Source organism: Pocillopora damicornis, chromosome 4 (assembly GCF_964200805.1).
Source record: "Pocillopora damicornis chromosome 4, jaPocDami1.2, whole genome shotgun sequence".
In the NCBI taxonomy this organism is placed as follows: Eukaryota; Metazoa; Cnidaria; class Anthozoa; order Scleractinia; family Pocilloporidae; genus Pocillopora; species Pocillopora damicornis.
This window is the reverse complement of record NC_142673.1, coordinates 4,059,982-4,082,655: the sequence shown is the minus strand read 5'-3', so window position 1 is coordinate 4,082,655 and position 22,674 is coordinate 4,059,982. Positions and strand designations below refer to the sequence as shown.

Below are 22,674 nucleotides of genomic sequence, written 5' to 3'. Positions count from 1 at the left end.
CCAAATCACATTGCAGCATTTTTGATAGAGCCCTAGTAGATTTCATTGAAAAGCGATTTCATGACTTTCCAAAAGTAATTGGATACTAGACCATCACAAGCACGTTTTAAGATGGTCATTCATGCAGTTTGTGCGCGCCATTTATAACCTATATGCATCATCCCATAAAATTAACCTTTCGCGTCTTTTTCAAGTATTGCAATGCTCTCTTCAAGCTGTTCTTTTTATCGCTTTGACTGAAAACGGAATATGAAGAATACTTTTTGTTGGAGTCATGAAAGTTGTTTTGGACTAGCGAAACTCGACTAAAAAACGATTAACTATTTCACCGAAGAAAAAATACATGAGATGTAAAAATCTGGCGTCATAATTACAAATTGAGTTTTCTGCACGCGCTTATTTCCGTTAGTGAAGAAATTTGTTCAAACCCGTTTCCAAAAACTTTAGTGTAAAAGAGATTTCCCAATTTGGTTAACCCTTATCTTATTCTCTAGGGAGTGAACTAAAGCGAAGTGCTGATATTATTATTATTAGCTTCTAAATCGGTGCATTTTTGTCGCAAACGTAAATTTTCCGAACAAAATGATCGTATGTGTGGGAGCGTAATTGAATGCTAGTGAGAAATGTTTGGCTGGATTTCTTCCTCTCTGCTCTTTCCGATAATAAAATTTAAGGTTACCGTAAGAAAACTAAGAAACTATGTGCTCATTGAGACACACCCACCTCATTGGCTATGATCTGTGCCCCGATGGAGGCTTCTACAGGCTTGCGATTGTTGTCAAGGCGATTATCAGCGCCACAAACTTCTTCATCGAAAACTCTCTTCGAACAGGACTTTGCTGAAGACCCTTTATCGCCTGAAATATCGTTGCCTTTATCGTCATGCAAACCATCTGATAAATACGAGAAATTCATTGTTTTACTGTTTCACAGACAGCACCGAACCCGAAATGTGATAACAAATATGTGAAGTGTTTATGGATGCTTCCATGGTAACTTGTTTATGCCGTCATCTCTTGACATCACGCCCGAGTCGAGGGAGCAAGCCTGGGCGCTAAAATTTTGCAAGCGCGTGACTCTGAACTTCTGAACTTTAAGAAAGTCGTCAGACTGTTACTTGGTTTAAAATGAAACGAATCTTTAATGTCACGGTTCGTAATTTGTTCTCCAATGCATTAAAAGGGGTGGAATTCGAAAACGGTGGTCCTCCACGGCCTTCCAAGATTGTTTCCAAGGAACTTCTCGTAGATTGCAGATATATAATGAAGATTGAGAAAAGCAATGTCAACGGTTCAGGATCGGTTGAGTCATCTGCATGAAAAATCGATCATCGTATACCCTTTTGTTTTTCTGATGTGATTTACTCAGAAAGAAGTCAGAATTCACATCCAATGAGGTAAAGTTGATTTGGTGCGATTTTTTGCTTCTTTCTTGAAGAGAAATTCTTGTTTGAAAATAAGACGATTTGTTCACCAAAGACACACATGCTTCCCTCCGCAAAGCCAAAAAGAAATAAAAAAAACTTGAAAAGCTCAACAAATGTGCATATCCATCGCATTTTTTTTAACTTCTTTTTGTGCCAACATCATGCGTGGCAAGCCGACTTTCACTCAAGGCGAATCAACTGCCATTCCAGGCAAATCAACCGGCTTCTCCCTCTTCTATTCCAAACGAGCCGTGATCCAAGGCAGTTCGTCCTCGCCATGTATCAAAAACACATTTATTTTCTACATTTCAGTGAGAAAAATTACCGTTTTAATTAAAACCATAACTCCTTAATGTACTAAAATAACTTACAACACTCTCAAATACAAACTACAATTCAATAATCTGTGTAAATGTATCAAATAAGCCTCTTCTATACAACTCCAGAATTAAATATCTCTTCCGTAGGACAGATACCGCCCGCACACTAGCACACTTTTTCAACTAGAATGTTCATTGCCACGTCGTTATTTTTGGTGAAAGACGATTTGAGCTAAACAAGTGCCCAGTACCGTTATTTTTCATAGTTTCTATTCTGCTTTCGCCTTCACCAACGCCAAACTCATATCATGCAGGAATGTATGGGTTGGTTAAACCGCAATGGGTTGAAAATCAAACTATCTTTGCTAACAGATGAGGACACATCTTTAATGGCCTTTGCTCTCAAAGTCCTTGATCAAGCAGTTTGGAGAAGTCTTGTCCAAGTTTTTTCCCCTGTTTTCTGTAGCTCGATGTCAAGCGTCTCTTTGGACTAAAAGAAAATAAATTTGCATCAGAGGACTGACATCAGGGTGAGCGGAGAGAAAGGTAAAAAGCTGAACATAGGCGATCGTTCTTTATACCCTACCGAATAAAAACAGCCTATGAACGGCTCAAGAAGACAAGATTAAATCTTGCGATCGTCAGGCAAAAGTAAAGTCTGCACACGCGACAAATGGCCCATTGTGACGAGGCCTGTTATGTATGTTTTATGTATGTTTTAAGTAGTTTTAAACTTTTATAATTTGTTCACGCCCCTACTGAAAACCAGCTTCTTATAATGTTGATGATAGGCTAGCGTGTCTAGATAAACTTGATCTTGATCTTGATCTGTTCCAGTTCCCAAGGCAAGATCCCCCCCCCCCTTCCCCCCCCCCCCTCTTCCCGCGCGGGCATTTCGTCACGTCTCCTTGACACTTCGTTGGTACCCATTTACGGTGGAATCTCAAAAATCCGAGATTAAATTCTCGCCAACTCGAACTTCCCTACACAAATAGATTTTGCGACTTCTTATACCTTCCATAGCTGCCTTTACTTCTGTCTGGGTAACCGCTGGTCGAGGCCAACGAAGGCCTGAAAGTTGCACTAGAATCACGGTGAGCCCTGAGAAGAATAAAAGACGTAGAGAACAAGAAGATGAAGATACTTAAAATTGATTCTGTGGGTAACTGTCTTTGGATCGTTAATCCTACGCCATTAGGAATGTATTCGAAAAGGGGTAAAGGGTGTGTGTGGTGCTTGGAAGCGCTAACATCTATTAATCTTAGCGGTCAAACTGTCTGAGATGGCTGGACTGCACTTGCAACATCTAGCTCCGAGAGTGATCTCGAACAGAAAATTTTACTTACGACAAAGGAATGAAACTCCTGAAGTTCTCGTCATCTCTGTGATCTGAAAAGCGATGCAGCGAAGAATCCTTGCCGGCAAACCCATCCTGAAGTGAAAAATGAAAAAACATTTGCAGGTCAAATACGATTTAACACGGCTTTATTTTTTACATGTTTTCACCTTGAACAAAATGCGGTTACATTCTTTCCTTAAAATCACATACAATAGATGGTAGTAAGCGCTAAGAAGCTGCTTACATTTCGTAGGGTGTGAATGTCCCCAAAACAGATCAATGCGTTTATCTGAGCAAACTGCCCACCTACCCCTCCCCTAACCCAACATCAATCGACTGATACCGACTTAGGGTTAATGTGGGATCAGGGGAGGGGTAGATGCACTGTTTGCTCAGATACTGGCATCGATCCACTAAAACTCTGAACAACAGAGATAACGTCAGAAAGGTTACCACGCCAGGAATGTAGTGCCCAGGTTCGCTCAGCCCGTCATCACTCATGGGTCTTCTACAGGCAGCAGCCAGCTCGTTCTTCAGAGTGGCTATGTGAGCCTTGTGTGACTTAATCTCTTCTTCCAAATGTGTCACGCGTGACAATGCCTGCTGTTTATCCATTTCAAGCTCGGAGATACGGTCCAATGCCTGCTGCTGACACTCGATAAATGACGTCACAACATGCTGAAACCAAGAAATACGAAACAGTCGTAAGTTCCCGACGACAAAATCAATCATAAAACGGGAGGTTTATTATGGGGCGCGCACTATAGGTTCGTATAAACCGACATTTTTTTCAGATTTTTTGGGAGTATACACAATAATTTCTACAGAGTAGGGGTTAATATCAAGATATTAACTGACCCTGCCGGAAAATTAGTAAAGTTAATAGGACTGAGTGGAGTACAATTCGGTCTGTAACCAAATCAGACAAAATCGAAAGACCGAGACGCTGGAGTCCAATTTGTAAACCACGAGGTCCTGCTACTAATTAATCAAAGCTGTGATAAACTTTGAGAAACAAACTAGCCATAACTTATCTATTTCATACAAGGAAAACAACAATAACAGTTGACGGAATTGACCTTCGCGTCCGCGAAAGTACCACTATTTCGACAAGCACACCTGGCAAGATAATAATTCGGGACTCAGGCTTAAACCATCCATCGCTAACCGCTCGTCTGGAAGAATGAGTTGGGGCAGAGTGTGCTCATAGGGCCCTAAGGCACCCTTGGATAGTCGTACTTGATCTTTGCTCTGTTCCAGGGCTCTGTCGACCGACTTCAAGTAACCTGTTAAAGCTTCTTTTTCCCTGAAATGAGCGACAATCGAAGCTTTAAAACACTGGGCCAAATTCATAACTTAAAAAGAAATATTATTGACTTAGTGTTATGACAAAATCAAGGCCAAACTTACAGTAAAACTATGCAAGTTCATACAGAAATATTTTTTTCAATTATGAGGGGAGGGGAGGGGAGGGGAAATTCACGTAGCAGGACTAAATTTCAGTTCTATTTCTCCAACAGGCATTCTATGTAATCTTTCTAACTCGTTCGTGGCGTAAATAATTGTCGTTTACACTCACCTAGCCGCGGCAGTCATTGTTTTTTCGGCATCGTTCAGTCTGTCTATCAAAGCATTTTTCTCGTTTTCCATGTACGTCATTTGCTTTGAGACTTGGCGGACGGCGTGTTCTTTACGGCGAAGCTCCATCTTTGCCTCAGTGAGACCCTAAAAACCAAAATATGTCTCTTTTATACCTCTGTGTCCAATAAATACATTCCGGGTTTTTAATAGGCATTTTAGTAGGTGGCAAAACTCGAGCGAGTAGGCGCTGAAGTGCGAACTCGAGCCGAAGGTGCGATTTGTGAGAGCCATACATCGAATGTCATCGAAAGCGCGTTGAAACTTTCATCCAGTAAAATTAAGGCTACTCAGCAAAAGTGTTTTGTTTTGATCACGGAACGATTGAAGAACAGGGAAACAGAAAAAGCCGCCCAAAATGACTCAGAATTCAGGAAAGACTTTTTTCGTTTTTCAGGACAAAACTTTGCCGATCCAAGGCTCGTGTTCTGTGCGAATGTTTCTCGTGTTATTCGTAGAATGTGGTTTTATTTCCTATGACAAATAGGTGGCGAGTTCAGGTGCATTAGCCAGCGAGTTTTGCTGGCCGCTGGCCTTAAAAGAAACCATGCATCCTCAAAGAGGTTTGTACCTTGACAGCTTCAGCGAGTGTGACATCCTTTTCTTCTCCTTGGTTGGCGTGAAGCTCCAGTCTCTCCCCCATCTCTTGCATCTGAGTCGTCTGCTCATTAAGAAGGGCCTGGGCCTGTTGTTCTCGCCTTAGAGCGTTATTGAGCTCCTCGCAAACATTTTCAAAACGGGCCATAGGTACCATGGATAGCATCTAAAACAGGGCGAAAAAAAGATCGTCAACAATAACAATCGATCGGTGGATTCGTGTTGGGGGTGGGGTGGGGTGGGAGGGAAAAGGGGTGTTTAAAGAGGATCTCTAACGGTTTGTGCATCACATGCACGTGAAAGTACAGCTTAGCCTTTTTTCAATCTTCCTTTTTAGTCTGTATCGATCTTCGCCATCCTTGTCTTCTTTCGGGTTCATTTTTTCCCATTTAGGCGTTTGTATATCTTTCCGAACTAATATTTTGTTTTTTCTCTACTCATTGGAAAATTTCAGTACTATTTTCCAAGTTTCCGAAAGCGACTGAAAATGTTTTGGAGTAATTCCCCTGAGCAGCGAGGCGCTTTCTTGTTCAGTATTTCCTTTCTATAAAGTTGCTTTTTGTGGAGACAAGAAATTCAATGTGAAGAGGCCGGGAGGAAAAACTCCCAGCAACGGCAAGTGTAAACAAACCTCTTCTTTCATTTCCTGAAGTCTCTCCTCCAGACCCCGCGCTTCCTCTTTGGCCTTGCGATGCTGCGTCTCAGAAGAGGACTGGACACTCTTTATCTCTGCAGTCTCCTGTTTACTTCTGGAGAGTTCAAGTCTGAGCGAACGTCTGTCGACTTCTGCCGCATGAAGGCGCTGAGTAAAGCCAAGGATTTGACTCTGAAGTGCACTAATTGTTCGCTATAGAAAGACAAAGAAAGATGTTCGAAACAGTAGCTTGGTATAGTGCCAACATAGTTAGCGGGGGTGACTGGTTAGCCAATAGATGTCTTTGTTACAGGTTAAGATTGGAATCGTTGGACCTGGCCGTACACACTGTTGAATACCAATTCCCATCATTTTCTTCAAACCTAAGAAAAGAAGCTCCCCTTTTATTTACAAGTCACAGCTACATAGAGTTAACAGTGGCTTTTTCACTGCTCGCGCTAAAAATTTAAGTTTCAGTATAGATCTACTAGCGTGCCATCACAAATGCTGCGATCTGATCGGCCACGCTACTCGCTATCTATTCAGTGATAAACAGTGAGTAAAGTGAGTGGCCTTACAATGTGTGATTCTAAACAAAATACAATAAAAACACGAGCCTGTCTTGTTAATGAGTTTTGAACGACTTGAAAGATTCATAACAAAGCCATAAGATTATTCACTCTCAATTTCTATGCGTGATAGCTGATTCAAGCTTTGTCCTCATCAACTGTAACGCGATAGAATCTTGTAGTTAATTTGAAACAGGAGAAATTCTGTTGTTTCATTCACATCCCAACTGCGAAAAACGATTCAGGGAGAGAGCAATTTTCACTTGAATGTTGAAAGTAATCAAGGATTGCTTTGGTTTTGCTTTACTTCGCCCTGTGATTGGTCCAAAAAACTCGCGCCACTTTCTCCACCAATCAGATGCAAAATTAAAACCAGTCACAACTCGGCCGCCCGCCTTCTCCCGCGCTTTAGAGTGTTTGGATGTTTTCATTCTCAGTTGTCATCGGCTCTTTAGAGGTATTTTCGTTTCTTCCTTGGCCATTATAATAACCTTGGCTTTGATTGTATGACACTCGGTCGAAAAGAACTCTATACACATAATTGGTCTCTCACCTGAGACGATATGTAAGATAATCCTTGCACAGGTGCTTTAGCCAGCCACTGCTGGAGTCCCAAGCCCAAAGACGCCATCATCTCCCCTCGGAAGCCTGAGTACCTCTCGTGCCAAGCCTCTTCTCCTATCACCCGTCCAGAGAACTCTGTTTGAAGCCTGGAGATAATTTTGCTGTAGGCACCTCTGGCTGCTGCTATTATATTGTTCCCAGTCGAAGGACTCTGTGCTCTGCTAGATCCATCTGTGAAATAAATTGAAGAGTAAACAACGCAGCATTAAACTAATCCTGGGTTAACTGCAAACAAAAACGATATGTTATCCTGGCAGTAAGTTCTAAGTCAATTCTTCTGATCTTGTGCCTGACAGAAAAGTCAGTCTCAAAACGCGACCAGCAGTCATTTTTCATGCACATTTTCTTTTAAAGAGGAGATAAAAATCTCGCGGATAAAAATGTTTGATCGGGTTTAGTTACTTTAGTACCCCTCTTGGCAAATATCCTACCGTGTTCATCCTTCCTAGAGTCTCCACCCTCTGCCTCGTTCATCTTGTTGAGAGCCGACTGCAGTTCGCTCACAGCACTGATGAGGTGACTTTGTAACTGAGAGCTGGTTAACCAAGCCTGTGCTGACGTCACCCTGGCACCTGCGCGTGACGTGTCCCCTACTGAAGACTCTCGTTTGTGTTTGTTAACCACACCTGAAACCATGCAAGTTTTTTAGGGACACTGGCAAAATGCATAACAGAAAGGAAGGAGAGCGCTGTTTCCTTCTTAAATCTTTTTTAGTCCTCTCCATTTTTTTCCTTCATAGTTTATTAGCTCTTTGACTCTTCCTATTTCACCTAAAAAAGTGTTTTTGTGGTCTCCTTCAAGGTAAATAGAGTTTTCGAGCGCTGCACAAAAAAATGACTCAAATATCGTCAAATACCTACCCCTGAAGTCAGCTTTCCTTGACATTTGCCCGCAGCACACAATAGACATCCCGCCAAACTCGCCGGGAGACTCAGACGACACAAACAACTTTAAACTAAAGGAGCCAAAATGGCGCAGTCTGTTGGCAGCAATAACAGCTATGACACCCACTCTAAACACCAACACGGGACAGCGGCCATCTCTTAGGGACCGCTTTTTCGATTGAGGAGTATCTTTTTCCCTCTTCTCAGCTTCCATCTCGTGGCTTAACATTTCCCCCAAAGTGTTCGTCTTATCTCGAAGAGATTCTAATGTTCTCACATATTCGGATAGTATCCTACGCTGTGAGGCCAAAGCTCGTATTCTCCCAAACGCAGGCCATAGGGCGCCTGCGAGAAGTGCGCAAACAGTCAACAGAGAAGACTCGCTTCTCTGTATTTCTTCCAAAGACAACTGAAGCCGTGCGTTCTCCATTTCGAGCGTATCCTTAGCTTGGCCTGTTTCGTGAGCTCTTTCCCAAGCCTGGTCTGCTAAAGTTTGCGTTTTCTGTGAGAAGGAGAAGGCAACAAAGTCATTTTTCAAAATATTCCAAACATTTGTCATAAGCGTGAAATAAAGGAAAAGGCTGGGAGCCTATTCAAATCGTCAGCGGAAAGAATGTTGTCTTCTGTTGATATTAGAGATTAAAACCTGGTTACCGAGGCGTCCAACATAATGCACATAAACTTTACTCAGTCAAGTTACTGTCTTTCAGTGAAAGCGCATCACGCCACTATCTTCTCTTTCACACCTCGTAAAACAAAAAATATCGCTAATTGGTAAATTTTTCAAGTTACGCGATAGGTTGGGACCTAAATATCTGTGAGCTAATCGGTCTAAAACTGCTCACGGTGTTACCTGAGTCCTGGAATGAAGATCTTTTATCAATTTGCTGTAATGCTCCTCAAGTTCAGCCTTCTGTTTCTTCCACGACACTTCGCGGTCTTTAATAGCAGAGGAGAGCTGGGGAGGGTTTCAAACAAGATGTGAGATTCTCAGAGGTATAATAATTTAGATGGAATTTGATTTTCGAAGTGCTTACCTTGGTCACTGTTTGTTCGTGAGCTTCTTGCACTTGTCGGAGTGACTCTTCTTTGCTTGACAACACACTCTCGAGGTGCTGAATCTGCAATGATAAAAAAAAAAAGCTGCCTGTGATGAGAACGCGGCGAAATATTGTACTACAGGCGTAAAACGAAGCAACAATCGTGATAATGAAACACTAGCTTTGTTATACCCTTTCAGTCGCTCTATTAAGCTCACTGAGATGAGCTGACACTTGCTCTGATACCAAATTACACATGTCCGTCCAGGAATATTTGGATAGCGCGGAGTCTGGTGAGGAAACATAGACTTGCCCTGTGATCATTCGCTGATACAAGGAATGCAGGAACATGCGATGAGTCTGAAAAGAAGAGGAACATCCCATAGTTTGAAAAACAATAGTTTAAGAATTATAACAGAGGCTAAAAAATTATGTCTTGGAAAGCATTCAAAAAATAATGTGTAAAATAAGGAAGTGTTCTTACCTCATCTTCACGATTTAACACACTCTTGACTTTGATATTCTGTGAAGAACAAAATATAACAAAGGCCATTCAACGTTAACTGCCATTTCACGACTCAACAAGTTAGGGAAGGCCTCTTTTGGGCAGGCAGGCGCTCAGTAATTCTGCGGGAAAGTTCAACCGCCATCATGGCCTTCTAAATCAAATGTAGTTTAGGGAAAGAAAGAAAATTTTACCGAGAGGGAGGACGATAGGCAAAGGAAAGTACTGGAAAGGAGAAGGAACAGAAGGGAAAGGACGACGATGGAAATGAAGGAGATCAACACGGATTACAAACAACAAGATTGAAGCCTCTTTGACAGAAGATCACACAGCCGGAATTCATTTCGGAAGATTGATGATCACAATTAACTAGAAGCTTCGTTTCACCTCTTCCTCAGAGTTTTCAACTTTGTTTTTGGCATCTTCTAATGCCTTGTTCAGTGTTTGTAAGTCTATTTTCATGGCTGCAATGGTAGCTTCCTTCTCCGCGCATTCTTGGCGCACCTTGGCTAATTCTTTTACTTTAGTTGCAACTATGTTTTCCGCCTCCTACAAAATAATAATGAAAAAGCAAGGTAGAACAAAAGATATCTGGTTATGGATTGTGAAAGATTTTATCGTGTTCCCTCACATTAGGGGGCTAAAGCACATTTAAAAGTACTCTCGACTTTCAACTTTCCTTTTAACTTTGACTACATGCTCTAAAAACAGACTCCGACAACACAATTTGAAGGCAGGTCATTGCCTCTCTAAGATTTGACTGAGTTGCTGCGTAGGAAGATGCCGAATCGTAAGAAGTACTTTTTGAAGAAAATGTAATCTCTAAGGAAAATCGGATCAATATCAGTATCCGGGCAACTGCCCACTTACCCCTCCCCTAATCCAACATTAACCCTAACTTGTTATCAATTGACTGTCGTTGAGTTAGGGGAGGGGTGGGCGGGCAGTTGCCCAGATACTGATATTGATCCGGAGAATCAAGTTAGCCCTTGATCACATCCATGCTCCTTCGTTTCATAACATTCACGCTCTGTACAGCGATTTTCAAATGAGTGTCTAGCAAATTTCCCTCTTTCTTGAGCTCTACTTGACTTCTTAAGTTATTTGCTGTGCTCAGATTAGTTACTAAGATCACTTCAGTTTTCCTTATACGACACTGCACACAACTGCGCTCGAGGCAGCTCTTTCAGCTGATGTTTTACAATACCTACAACGCATAACAGTGTTCTTACTTTCATAGCCTTGTCCCTGCTGGTCACCATTTCCTTATAATGTTCACAGTCTGCTGATAGCTTCTCGCCAAGCTCTCGCATCCTTTTGTACTAAAATCATCAAGAAAACAAAATTGGAGTGCTGCCTTTTCGACGTTAAATTCAACATTATCGTTATCATCGACTTTATCCTTTTTAACTCGTGAATTGCGCGCATGCGCAAGAGCGAGTTATAGATACGATGTGGGGGAATGGCATTCGCTCGCTCGCTCGATTGGTCGATTCCTGTAAACTTTTTTTAGATTTTAGGCTTTTGAGTGCATTTGATAGTTTTTGGCGAGCAATAAACAGACGAAATGGCGACCTTTGTTGCTAAGAATAGTGTTGGGGTGAAAAAGAAGCCAATGATAATCTTAAAAGAGTTTTTTTTTTTTCGTTTTAGTTTCAGCAAGCGGCGCCAGCGACTGGCAGGCATGCAAGGATTCACACTGAAATAACAGAACAACCTTCGTTTTTCATAAAATTGTAATTTACAGTCCTTGAACTTGAAAAAAATCCGAAGATTCATTGAAAATATCACTTACTGCGAAGCACTCGGAGTTTACAGATGTTCAAAAGCTTTTTCTGTTATAGCGTGAGATGGAGGACAAAATTGATCATTACGTTTCGTCGCGTGTGTTTTTCCTGTGTGAAGCAACAAAAGATGCCGGCGACTGACGAAATAACAAGTTAACACGAAAATCAAATAACACCTAAACAAACAATTTTAGCTACTGATTTTCAGTGAATTTTTAAAGAACAATTTTCTTTTAAGTTTCAAGACAATTTGAAGATTCAACATACATACAACGTACTAAAATGCGAAAGTTACACACCACAAAATTGATAAATAGGCCTGAAATGAAATTCTATCTTGTTATTGATTATACGTTGCCTAGCACGTGACTTAAATCTACCCAGGCGGAGATCCAAAATGACGGTGGCAGGCTTGGTTTAGTTATATCACTCAAAACTCGTTCCCGTTTGTCTCATTTGATAAAGAGGGAATCGTTAATGTTTTCATTAAGACAGTATTGCCTTGATTTTCTAATATTTACAACGAAAGAAAGTAAATTTCACTTTTCACCCACATTTACTTCCAACCTTTTCTTTTGAACCAGAAACAAAAATGATAGACGTTTAAAACACATGACATCATCCACCTTGTCAAATGTAATAGCATGATCATTTCAATTGTAATGCCTTCTTATCCCAACGTTACTTTGTTTCTTTGCTACATTAGCGAACACTGAACTACTGCTCGTACTCTAGATATGACAATCAACCACAAAATTCCCTAAACCAGATAACATTAAACATAGTCTAAAGAATCATGTGTCAATTCACGAGTTTGCTCACAGAGCACTTTGATTTATAAGTAACATAATATATACCTCTTACCAACTGAGTTCGAGGTCCGTACTGTAAGTTACGGACAGAGTGTTTTTTCCGCCATCAATTAGTACGTGCGGCATGATTGGTCAAGTAAGCAGGCCGTATTTTAACCCTTTAACCCCTGAGAGTGACGAGCATCCTATTTCCCCTCACATCATCACCCCTGAATCAAACATTAAGGTCATGAGAATAAAGGAAATGATCAACAACTGAAGAAGCTCTTTATTGTTAAACAAATTCTCCATGTCAACACCTTAGGAAAAGTATGGAGAATATCCATACTGATGTTAGGGTGTAAAGGGTTAATGTGCGGCACGCTTAATTCAAACGTGTGTTTAAATTAACGTCTCCCCCCTCTCTATGCTACCCAGAGATATAATAAATATACGTACTAACCTCGTTTTGTCGTACGCTTTTTCGTTCGTTATGGTCCAAGTGCAACAAAAACTCAAACCTTTACAGTGCAAACCTCAAACTCGGTTATTAAGAGGTATCTAACACGAACTTACCTCAGCTGAAGCATTTGAACATCTGTTCTGATAATCCACCAATGTATGACGAAGACTCTCTAACACTGCAGCCGGCGACAGGGCCTTTTGTTTCTCTTTCTTGTAGCCTGCAGATATTTAACAGTTATAAGATTCAGTAGGGTGAGAAAACTATAATCGTGATTTGCCGGTGGTGAACTAAAAAAATTTTCAAAGACGAAGGCTTAGACAATTGATTGATCTACAAGTTTGTGAGCTGTTTCATACTTCGAGGGTGGTATTCTTTTGTCGTAATTTTCTATGGAAGTCAATCTGTGACGAATTAGGGAAGCGAGCCTCCACTTTCCGAGGAAAAGCGTGAACACAGATACGCATGAGCAGAATACTATTTGAAGCAAAAAAACAGTTACACAGAGTTGCGCATGAGCAGACTATATTTAATTATCACCTTGTCGTTTGTGTTCCTCCGGTTTTTCGATCTGAAAATTATCGAGGAGGAGTTCTAGTTCACGCATACTACTACCATAAGTGGTGTCCAGCTGAATTTGGCGTTTCTTTGCCTGGAAAAAATTTTACAAGCTTACAGTTATCACGATGGATAAAATCTTCATCAAATGTCAACAGGTGAATGAGAAAAATATATATACACCGTCATTTCTGTGATAACAAGAGAAAAAATGTTTTTGAAATTTTAAGGCCTTAAAAGTTAAAGCTCCCTGCGAAGATTTTCCGTATAACCCCGTACTATTCAAACACAAATCCGTAGTCAAAAAGATAATTAAAGACGGTTTTAAGATCCGGATGGCAACCGGTAGAACAATAAAACTAATTCTGGCACGCTATGACGTCAATGAATCGACTGTAAGGTCGTCATTTTAGCATTTTAAACCAAATTGTACCGAAGAGAGCACAAGGAATGATAATTTTTAACTTCCGGCGGCCGTTTGTGTCTCTAAACATTTGTGCCAAAGCTTCCTACCGTATATTTTTCTCCAATGTTCCCTTCATTCAAGAACTGTATGCATAACGAAATCTGAGACGGTGCGAAATATCTTGCCCGCGTCCTGACCATGCACTTTCGAATTCTTTTTTCAGTTTCCCAATCACAATTTGGAGCGAAGGTCTGCTTCAATGGCCTAAATTAATTACCTGACTGAGTTCATGTTTTAACGCCTCAAAATTCTTTTGATGAACCTCAAGCTGTTTGGACAAGTCTGTGATGATCTTCAGCTTTTCATCAATTTCTTCTTGCATTTTCCTTCTTTCATTGGCAAGGCTTTCCTCCAAACTAGCCACTCTTGTTTTCTCTGCTTTACAAGCATCTCTCTCTTCTTCAAAAGCTGCTTCAAGCTCCCTAACAGAGATGAATCATTGGGTAGGTATCCGGTTAGATCGCACCATGGTTAGATCGCTCCTTGTTAGATCGCTCCAACCAAAAGTTAGATCGCTCCACTCGAAAGTTAGATCGCTCCATCAAATAAGTTACTTCGCTACCAACAAGGTACTTCGTTTCATGTTGTAATGTGAAGTATTGCTTAGCAATGATCTTTAAAGTTCATAGGTGATGATGTGTCTTGCGACGATTCGAGTACATCGTATTCACTCTGTCCATCAGATTAACCAGCTATATATTTATATATATATAGAGGTGACTAGAAGTATAGCAATGATGGAATAAATGATCGTGGTTACACTTCGTGAGTCCGTTACATGAGGCTTCATTTGTTCTCTCTGCGTAACTCAGATTTATTTCAAGGGCGCACGAGCGATATTAATCGATTGTTAAGTAAGATATACACGTCATTTGATGAATTGTAAATTTAGATAGCTTAGTTTTGCTACCGTTACCTTAGTTTTCTACATGGAGCGAAGTAACTCATGTTAGGAGCGAAGTAACTTATACTGATGGAGCGATCTAACTTTCGAGTGGAGCGATCTAACCTTTGATTGGTGCGATCTAACCGTAATTCATTGGGTACAGTGCATGCAAATATTCCTGATGTAATTTATTGTTCAACAATGTCTTCTTTTTAAAACAAACTCGATTTTTCAACAAAGTTGAAATGAATATTATCGGAAGAAATTAACCATGTGTACTGAGATTGAGACAATTATCAGAGAAATTATATTTTGTAAGTTTCTTCCTCATTAACATAACACAGTCGTGCAGTCGCCATTTAAAAAATTAATGTGTAAGTATTGTATTCGCTGCAGGCCGTGTGATTACAAGTATATATGACACAATTCTCGACTAATCAGGGAATTTGAATTGCCGCATAAAGTAAGCTGAGAAATCACACTATTATTTTGCTGTTGCAATTACATGTATAATACTAAGAGCAGAAACCATCTGTACAAACCTGTGCTGCTTTGTCAATGTATCAAGGTTATGTTTAGCGTCATCCACTACAGACTTTTCAACCTCCAATGCACCTTCAAGATCTCGCACCTTCAACTACACATTTACGGAATACATTCAATTAGAAAACACAAATCAAACACATTATCAGATATGCGTTTTTGCCCAAGCGTGAGGTCAGTATGACTGGGTATTGACTGAGTTCCTTTTCTTTCGCGTTTTTATGGATCGCAACGAGAGAAAAACGAGGCTGATATCCAGCCATCTTGACCGAACAAGCTAGGTCAATGAAGGATTTATTGTATAGCATAAATATTTCATGGATGTCGCTTCAATGTCTTCGTATCACTTTGTAGTTTCCTGCTCATGTGGGTGTGGAAAACCTGGAGAGCCAGAAAAGAAGCCTTGAAACAAAGACAAGAACTGAAGAAAACAATATAACCACAAAATGCAAGTGCCCCAACCACTGAAGCATCCTGGCTCACCACTGATAAAGAGAACAGATCATATACAGTGTTATAATCACCTGAATGATCTCTGAGTTGAACTTGGTTTCTAAATGTGCAGCTCTCTCGGCTTCAATGCTCTCCTCCAATGATTTGATTCGTTCCTGATTTTGCTGCATTAGAATCAGGTAAAAGGAAAATTAAGGTAACTTAAAAGAACTAATCATAACATTTAGAGAATATTCCTAACTGGTCAAACACTACGAGTTTGAGTCACCAACAGACTGAAAACACTAAATTTTTGATTACCTTGTGTTTCTGTGTTTCTTCAAAAAAAACAAAATTTAAAATGATTTCAAAAATTTTAGATTTACTACCCATTAGGAGTCAGCGCCACAGTTGCTAAGAACCATGGATTTTATTTCAGCAGTTCCAGGGGTCAAAATGCAACTGCTTTGTTTCTCACCATTGAGAAAGTCATCAGGTAGATTGTTATGAACATTTATCCTCTTTTTGCAACTGTTTTTATCAATACCTCAATCTCTTTCTTCAACCTCTCTTCCTTCTCAGAATAGAACTCCAGATCTCTCATTTGCTTTTGCAAAGTTTCTCCCTGACTTGATCTTTGGGCTAAACAAAATAACATTATTTCAATCTCTCAGCTGGAGATATTCAATTTTCTGATCATCACATGGTCAGAAAAACATCTAGCAACATATAATGTGACCCTCTACGCGGCAGGTCTAAGCATTTTCCCTCAGCTATTTAAGTTGGGAGGACCACAAGTAAAAGACAGCACATCAAGATGCTACCAATTGGGTTGCTACGGGGAGTAGGAAAAGTTTTGGCAACTAAATTTACGGCTGAAGTTGCCAATTAGGCATCCACAGTTTGGCAGTCATGTAGCAAGGTGTACTGTTAGGCAAAATGTCCTTTTCAGTTTTTTCCCTTTTTTTTTCTTCAATTTATTTTATGTGGCAACAAAATAGTGACTTTGATAATCATTGAGCTTTGAGCCCTGATAAAGTATCATAAACTCACTTTCAAGAGATGAACACTTCTCCTGCAATTCAGCATACAAACTGTGGAACAAGAGAAGAAACCATACTAAAAACATTTATTTGATTTTATTATCATGCAAGACAGTGAAATTTTAAAACATTGAGATCCGACTGGTCAAAGGAATTCAAAGGGAGAAAAAATATAACACCTCTCTTGTTCCTCCATTACAACATGAAGTTTCCGTTTCTCTTCTCCCTCAATCTGCAGTTGGTTTGTAAGTTGGAGAATCATATTTTCCTGTAAAAACCAAATAAGAGTACCAATTTGGTAAATACCTAGTGCTACAGCAGAAAGCTTCTTTATTCCCAAGATTTGATGGGTCTTTCAGAGCACTGGTGTTACAGATGTGTACACTTGGTTGATGCTATGTGCCAACTGTTAGCAGAATTTGTAGGATAAAAAAGCAGCAATTGTTGGCCTGTAGGGCACAATAGGTACTTCTGAGGTCTTGCACTTACATTGGCTCCACACTGAATGCTATCTTTGAGCTGCCTCGCTTGAAATGTTAGCCAGCAGCTTAATTTCTTAACAACAAGCTTTTGTGTATCAAAAAGACCTTATATAATTATGAATCGAAATCCTTCCAGGGATAGAGTCATTTCGAGTATGAGGAGATGCCAATGCCAAAATGACTTGCCAAATTGCTCCACTCAAGAACAGAATACACTCACTAACTGGAAATGTCAGACCCTATCAGTCAAATTTGCCCACTGCCTTACTGGAATTTTTTTAGTAACTTAAGAAAAATTATGAAAATTTTCCCCCAAAAATGGAATGTTCAATATGATGTTTAACCCTTAACTCCCAGTATCTGATTGTTAACTCTGCCCTCTAGCTGCTACACATTTCTGATAATGTATGGATAATGTGAGAAGTTTGATGTTATAACCACTTCTGGGAATTTAAGGGCTAACACTCTGAACAACCTGTTCCAACATATGGTTGATGCCTTATCTCTAAATACATAATTTGCATCCCACCTTTTCTGCAAGTAACTGGTTAGTTCTGTGTTCTTCATTTTTGCCAGCTTGACGTGTTTCTTCCAGGGCTTCTCCAACATTTTGTAACTGTTTCTTAAGCTGATTGATATTTTCTGTTCATATGAGATAAGTTAGTATAGAAACTGCAGGAGTCACTCTACCCAAGAGAATTAATAAGTGAAACAGATTGTGAGCAGGATAATTTTAACAATCTAAAGTAGTTGGTGATCATTTCATTTAATTGATATTATACTCCCTTCCCTATTTCTAAAATAAGTAATATTTCCCCAACTTGTTTCATATCTGTATACGATTTATAAAATTGCCTCCCTCTCAAGTTTGCATAATACCCTAAACATTTTAGACCACAGCATCTGATTTTATCCAATTTCAGGTTAAAAACGAGCATAAATGGATACCCTTTAGTGCCACACCTGCATATGTGACCAATATTTGTGAGTTTACCCTCCCTAACCTGAAGGACATAGAGAAAGGGTTTCACAAGTAGCCTTTTGCATTGAAAGAGCAAAACAATCCCCAAGGGTGGTCTGGCCCTGAAGTACAAACATTACCTTCTCTACCACTCAACTTAATATAAATTTATTTATAATGCAAAGACATTGATGCTATTTATTTGCTAAGCTGTACACACCTTTAAGATTTGCAACAGTTTTCTGGAGAGCACTTTCCCTCTCAGCTGCCATCCTCTTCTCTTGACTAGCTGACGTGTTTGCAATAGTCAGGTCATATTCAAGCTTCTGTCTGTTTGCCTCGCCCTTCTCCACTGCAGATCGTAGCTTGGCAATTTGGCTCTGAAGTCCCATGATCTATAAAGACATAGGATTTAAAACTTAATTTTCTCACCAGTTTACAACCAAGGAAAAAAATGCTCAGCATTTTGGTTGCCAGATAATTTATTTTTTCTGCCACAGTGTCTTTAGATTTATCAAATTGAATTTATTTTCTCCAGTTTATGTAAAGAACCATTATGTACCATTACAAACCCACATTTTCACATTTTCTGTGTCTACTACACATAGGCATCCACTTGTGTATCACTACAAATAACTACAACGGCAACCAGACCTCTTCAGGCAGTTAACTTTACAAACAAAAAAAAAGAAAAAAGAAAATTTTTCTGTGTGCAAATTACTACACTTGTGCCTGTGTCAAGACCAACTGAAACATTTTTATTAATAAAAGTATTGCATTAAACCTTCAGTTGATATTTATCAGATCACAACACTACTTTTCCAATTTTTATTACACCCATTTTGAAATCACTGGTGGTCCCTGTAATCTGATTGGCTCTAATTGGTGCAATTTATTCACAAATTGCACCATTTTTTCCTTTATGAGGAGGCTACACTAAAAACAAAACAACCAATCAGACTTCAAGGTTTGTTTAAAGTAACCAATCAAATTGCAGGAAGATGTAAGATATGAAGTGTCATGAGGCAAATTTTACAACTTTTGTTTCCAGAACTCGGCTTATTTTTTTTCCAGTATTGTAGTAACAAAATATTTAAAGTCCTGTATTTGGGCGATTTCAAAATGGATGTAATAAAGTGGTAATTGAACTTTGTGTTGTGCAATTTTGGTCTGAAATCATACTTGTGATTTCAAATTGAACTCGTGCTGCGCGCTTGTTCAATTTTGAAATCACGCGTATGATTTCAGCCCAAATTGCACTCCACTCAGTTCAATTACCATTATTAACCATTTGCGTACAAATACATCTAATCATATTCTAGTCAATTCAATGAGACCTCTTCATTAGATTCTCTGATTTTCTCTGCATGCTCCTCTTCAATTCTGGCAAGTTTTCGCCTGAGCTCAGTGGAATCTATGCCATGACAGAATGCAACAATTTTTTTGGTTAAAATGTTACCTTTATATAATGTCATGAAATAACTGAATGCTGTCAAAGCCTTAAAGGAACAGAAAAAAATCACAAAGAGAAGATGATCTTGATTGGTCAACAAAGTGTTCCCTACCAGAGTATTTCCTGACATTTCCAGCCTCCTGTAATTTCTGAATTTGCCCTCTCAGATCTTGAATTTCTTTTTGATATTCAGCCACATGGCTTCTTTCCCTTGGAGTCTCATTCATGTCTTCAGCCTGCTCAATACTCTGAAGATAACATGGAACTTTAGTGAAACTGTTATCACACAGACTGCCTACTAGGCAGACACCTTTTATATCACAGAAACAGAAACAGAGACCCAAAAACTGTACTAAATAAACACTTCAAGAGGTATTATAACTATAGATTTTCTTTACTTAATAAAAATTCTAGAATTTAAAAGCTTAATCAGTTCAAATCTTTAACTGTTACACAGGTAGGTAGTTAGAGTTTGTATGCTATACAACTCAAGACAAGTGACCCACCCAGCCAGAGCTTCTCCTGGTCTCCCTTGCATGAAACAACTCAAAGTATCACTGCTCCCCCTTAGATAAAAAAAACAACTCAATCTCAAGGTTACCCCCCAAAATTTCATCAGACTGCTCTGGTAATTCAGTCCAGTAGCCATCTATACTTTTGGACAATTTTCTGGACTCAGAGTCCAGCCCACTAACCATAAGGCCCACTACATAGCCAATAAAAATTTGGGGGCCTAGCCAGGATTTTTCAAAGGAGGGTTGGGGAGGGAGGCACACTGTCAAACAGAGAGTACTCACTAGATTGTCATGTTGACCTCTATGTTTTGTTTTTCTTAAAAAATAAAAGCTATGGGGGGGGGGGATCAAGGGCACCCTAGGGCCTCCCCCCCTCAACTACACCCTTGTGATACTGAGGATTGAACTAAAAACTGTTTCAAGTAAACTTCAAAAGGAGAGGCTCAAAACAGTTGACTTACAAAGGTAAAAGCACAACAGCTACCAAAGGATTGGGTAAAATTTCCGCACAGCCCCATACTATTGTAAAACAAATCTGTTTTCCCAATGGCAATGTATTGTTTTAGTCATTGTTTTCTCTATTCAAGAACTGAATGCATAATGAAGTATGGGGCTGTGCTGAAATTTTACCAAGGATTGTAATGTAGGCACAAAGTGGCCTATCATTCTGTACTTCAACAACAAAAACTGTTTTACAATAGTGAATATCTGAAGAGAATTGGTTTACGTTTAACCAAAAAAGCATTATATAATTCTTACACTACGAATTGCCTAAAAATTCTAAAACAAAAAAATAAAAACAAATTTCAAATTTATGTAGAAGGAAGATTGCGAGTACACGACACCTTCGTAAGTTGGAGAGAATTGAAAACAAAACTTTGGCACCGTCTTTGTCACCGTGCTGAGAGATCATCCGTTTAATTTTAAAAATAAGGATGTTAAAACCATAATACTATTGTGCAAAAAAACAATTAAACGGTGATTCATGATCGGATGTCGGAATCTATTGAAATAAGTTCCCTAACTAAACATTGTCCTCAGTTCGATGGTGGACGCAAAATCCAAGCCCATCTGCCACACTGAAGAAAATATAATTAATCAAAGAGCAAACGGTGTCTTTCTTTCAAAAATTCTGTGCAAAAATAACTGCTATTAGTCCGGACATGAATTCTAAATAGGGTTTCACTTAAGCTCATATAAACCAAAGCGTTACTGTTATGGACACAAGGAAATCGACACGATCATAAGTCGTCGCTAACATTCAAAATCATTTATAATTACCAGCTGAAGAGCCTGTATAGACAAAAATATTTTTCTATAAATGATAATTTTAAGGACACTTACATCTCGAGCAAAATCTGGAGAATGTGGTGAACTATTCCCGCTGTCTTGCGGAGAGCTTGTTGACACAGCTATGGGAGAAAGCGACCGGTTTGCGGAAACTGCACCGTCCGTGTACGTTGAACTCCAATCACTCGTCGCCATTTCACATGATTTACATTGTTTTGAAGTGGCTGGAAACTTTAAGAGACGGCAATTTATGTGACATCCATTACCGGCGCATCAAAACCTCTTTTGTTATAAAAACAATCAGTTGAAAACCTAAAGAAAACGATGCTTCCAACGGAAAATGTCCCAAAAGCGCATTTTGTTTTGTTGCTTATGACCGCTGACCACATTTTCCCGCTTATTTTCATACTTGTTCCCAGACCTCCTCTGATAAATGAATAAGAAGACGGGCCGGAGTATAACAAGGTTTTTTTAATAATTTTTTTTTACAATTAATTTTAATTAAATCTTTTTGAAACAATTAAAAAAAAATTAATTACATTTTTTTTTTTTAAAACAATTGATATTATTCTCTCAGTCGGCTGTCGAGACAAACGTCGGCTGAAAAAGAAGAATATGATTAGAATAGATACTTCTGCTCAACAAAGACTTTTTACAGAATATTCGCAAAGAGTATTTTTCAATACTATGAATCAGTCTTTCGGTTAAAGACGTTGACGGACAAGGGCGTCGAAGAAAATTTTATTATCAATTCTTTTAAGGACTAAGCGTCTTCAAAAAAGCCCGAGATAACTGATCCAGTCTGTTGGTCAAGATTAAACGCCTCGAGACTTAACGGAGGACAAAAAACGTCTAGAACGCCAAAACGTCTAGAATTGTGATCCCTCCTCTCGCATTCGGGTTTTAAATGATTTTCCCGGAATCCCAGAAGGACTAGTAGTGAGGAGAAGACCGAAAGGCTCACGATATAGATTGCATAACTAAATTCAAAGTCTTAACAGCGCTTTTTTTACGCTATCGCCAGTAATTAGGCTTCTCTTACTTAAATGGTTTGTTGATCAATGAATAATGTTAACAGTACTATTCTCTTATTCTTTTACGAGCTAATATCAATAACATAAATGATATCATAAAAAGAGTCATGAATAAACACACTCAACACACCTTTAATTTTTTGTTCTCCTAACTGATTGATGATCAAAATTTATGGAATTCCTCTATCGCGGTATTCAAATCAAATTGTTTCTTGTTTAGTTCTAATAGCTTAAGCCAGCTTAGCGTAAGTGGTTTTCTTTGTCTCTCTCTGAATACCGCTGAGATTTAGTATTTGATTTAACGTGTCATTGCAAAATATACAGATCTAAACAGGCATAATAGCGCCAGATTTTAAGGTATTATTTGTACAGTCTTCATGAAAAAAATTATTTC

General features: G+C 39.3%; 1 protein-coding gene across 1 annotated transcript; it reads right to left on the bottom strand.

The window, feature by feature from the left end:
- Positions 1-1,732: 1,732 nt before the first annotated feature.
- On the bottom strand, positions 1,733-21,620 carry LOC113680236 (coiled-coil domain-containing protein 171). The gene is made up of 30 exons (XM_027197254.2): positions 21,301-21,620; positions 19,554-19,689; positions 19,326-19,402; positions 18,209-18,383; positions 17,557-17,669; positions 16,725-16,813; positions 16,556-16,596; positions 16,050-16,144; positions 15,595-15,687; positions 15,070-15,164; positions 13,859-14,063; positions 13,158-13,269; positions 12,731-12,837; positions 10,809-10,898; positions 9,964-10,125; positions 9,556-9,594; positions 9,264-9,431; positions 9,069-9,152; positions 8,885-8,989; positions 8,008-8,533; positions 7,579-7,773; positions 7,077-7,318; positions 5,952-6,167; positions 5,295-5,486; positions 4,665-4,810; positions 4,205-4,391; positions 3,539-3,763; positions 3,093-3,178; positions 2,761-2,847; positions 1,733-2,236 (listed from the first exon to the last, which is right to left on the bottom strand). The coding sequence occupies exons 1-30, from the start codon at positions 21,439-21,441 to the stop codon at positions 2,149-2,151; spliced, it is 4,317 nt and encodes a 1,438-aa protein (XP_027053055.2). The 5' UTR covers positions 21,442-21,620; the 3' UTR covers positions 1,733-2,148.
- Between the last annotated feature and the right edge of the window lie 1,054 nt (positions 21,621-22,674).

Coding starts and splice junctions, on each gene's coding strand:
- LOC113680236 (XM_027197254.2), bottom strand. CDS start 21,441: ATGGCGACGAGTGATTGGAGTTCAACGTACACGGACGGTGCAGTTTCC. Junction 16,597..16,724: donor GTAATGGAGGAACAAGAGAG/GTGTTATATTTT, acceptor CTTGTTCCACAG/TTTGTATGCTGAATTGCAGG. Junction 3,179..3,538: donor GGCACTACATTCCTGGCGTG/GTAACCTTTCTG, acceptor TTTTCACTTCAG/GATGGGTTTGCCGGCAAGGA.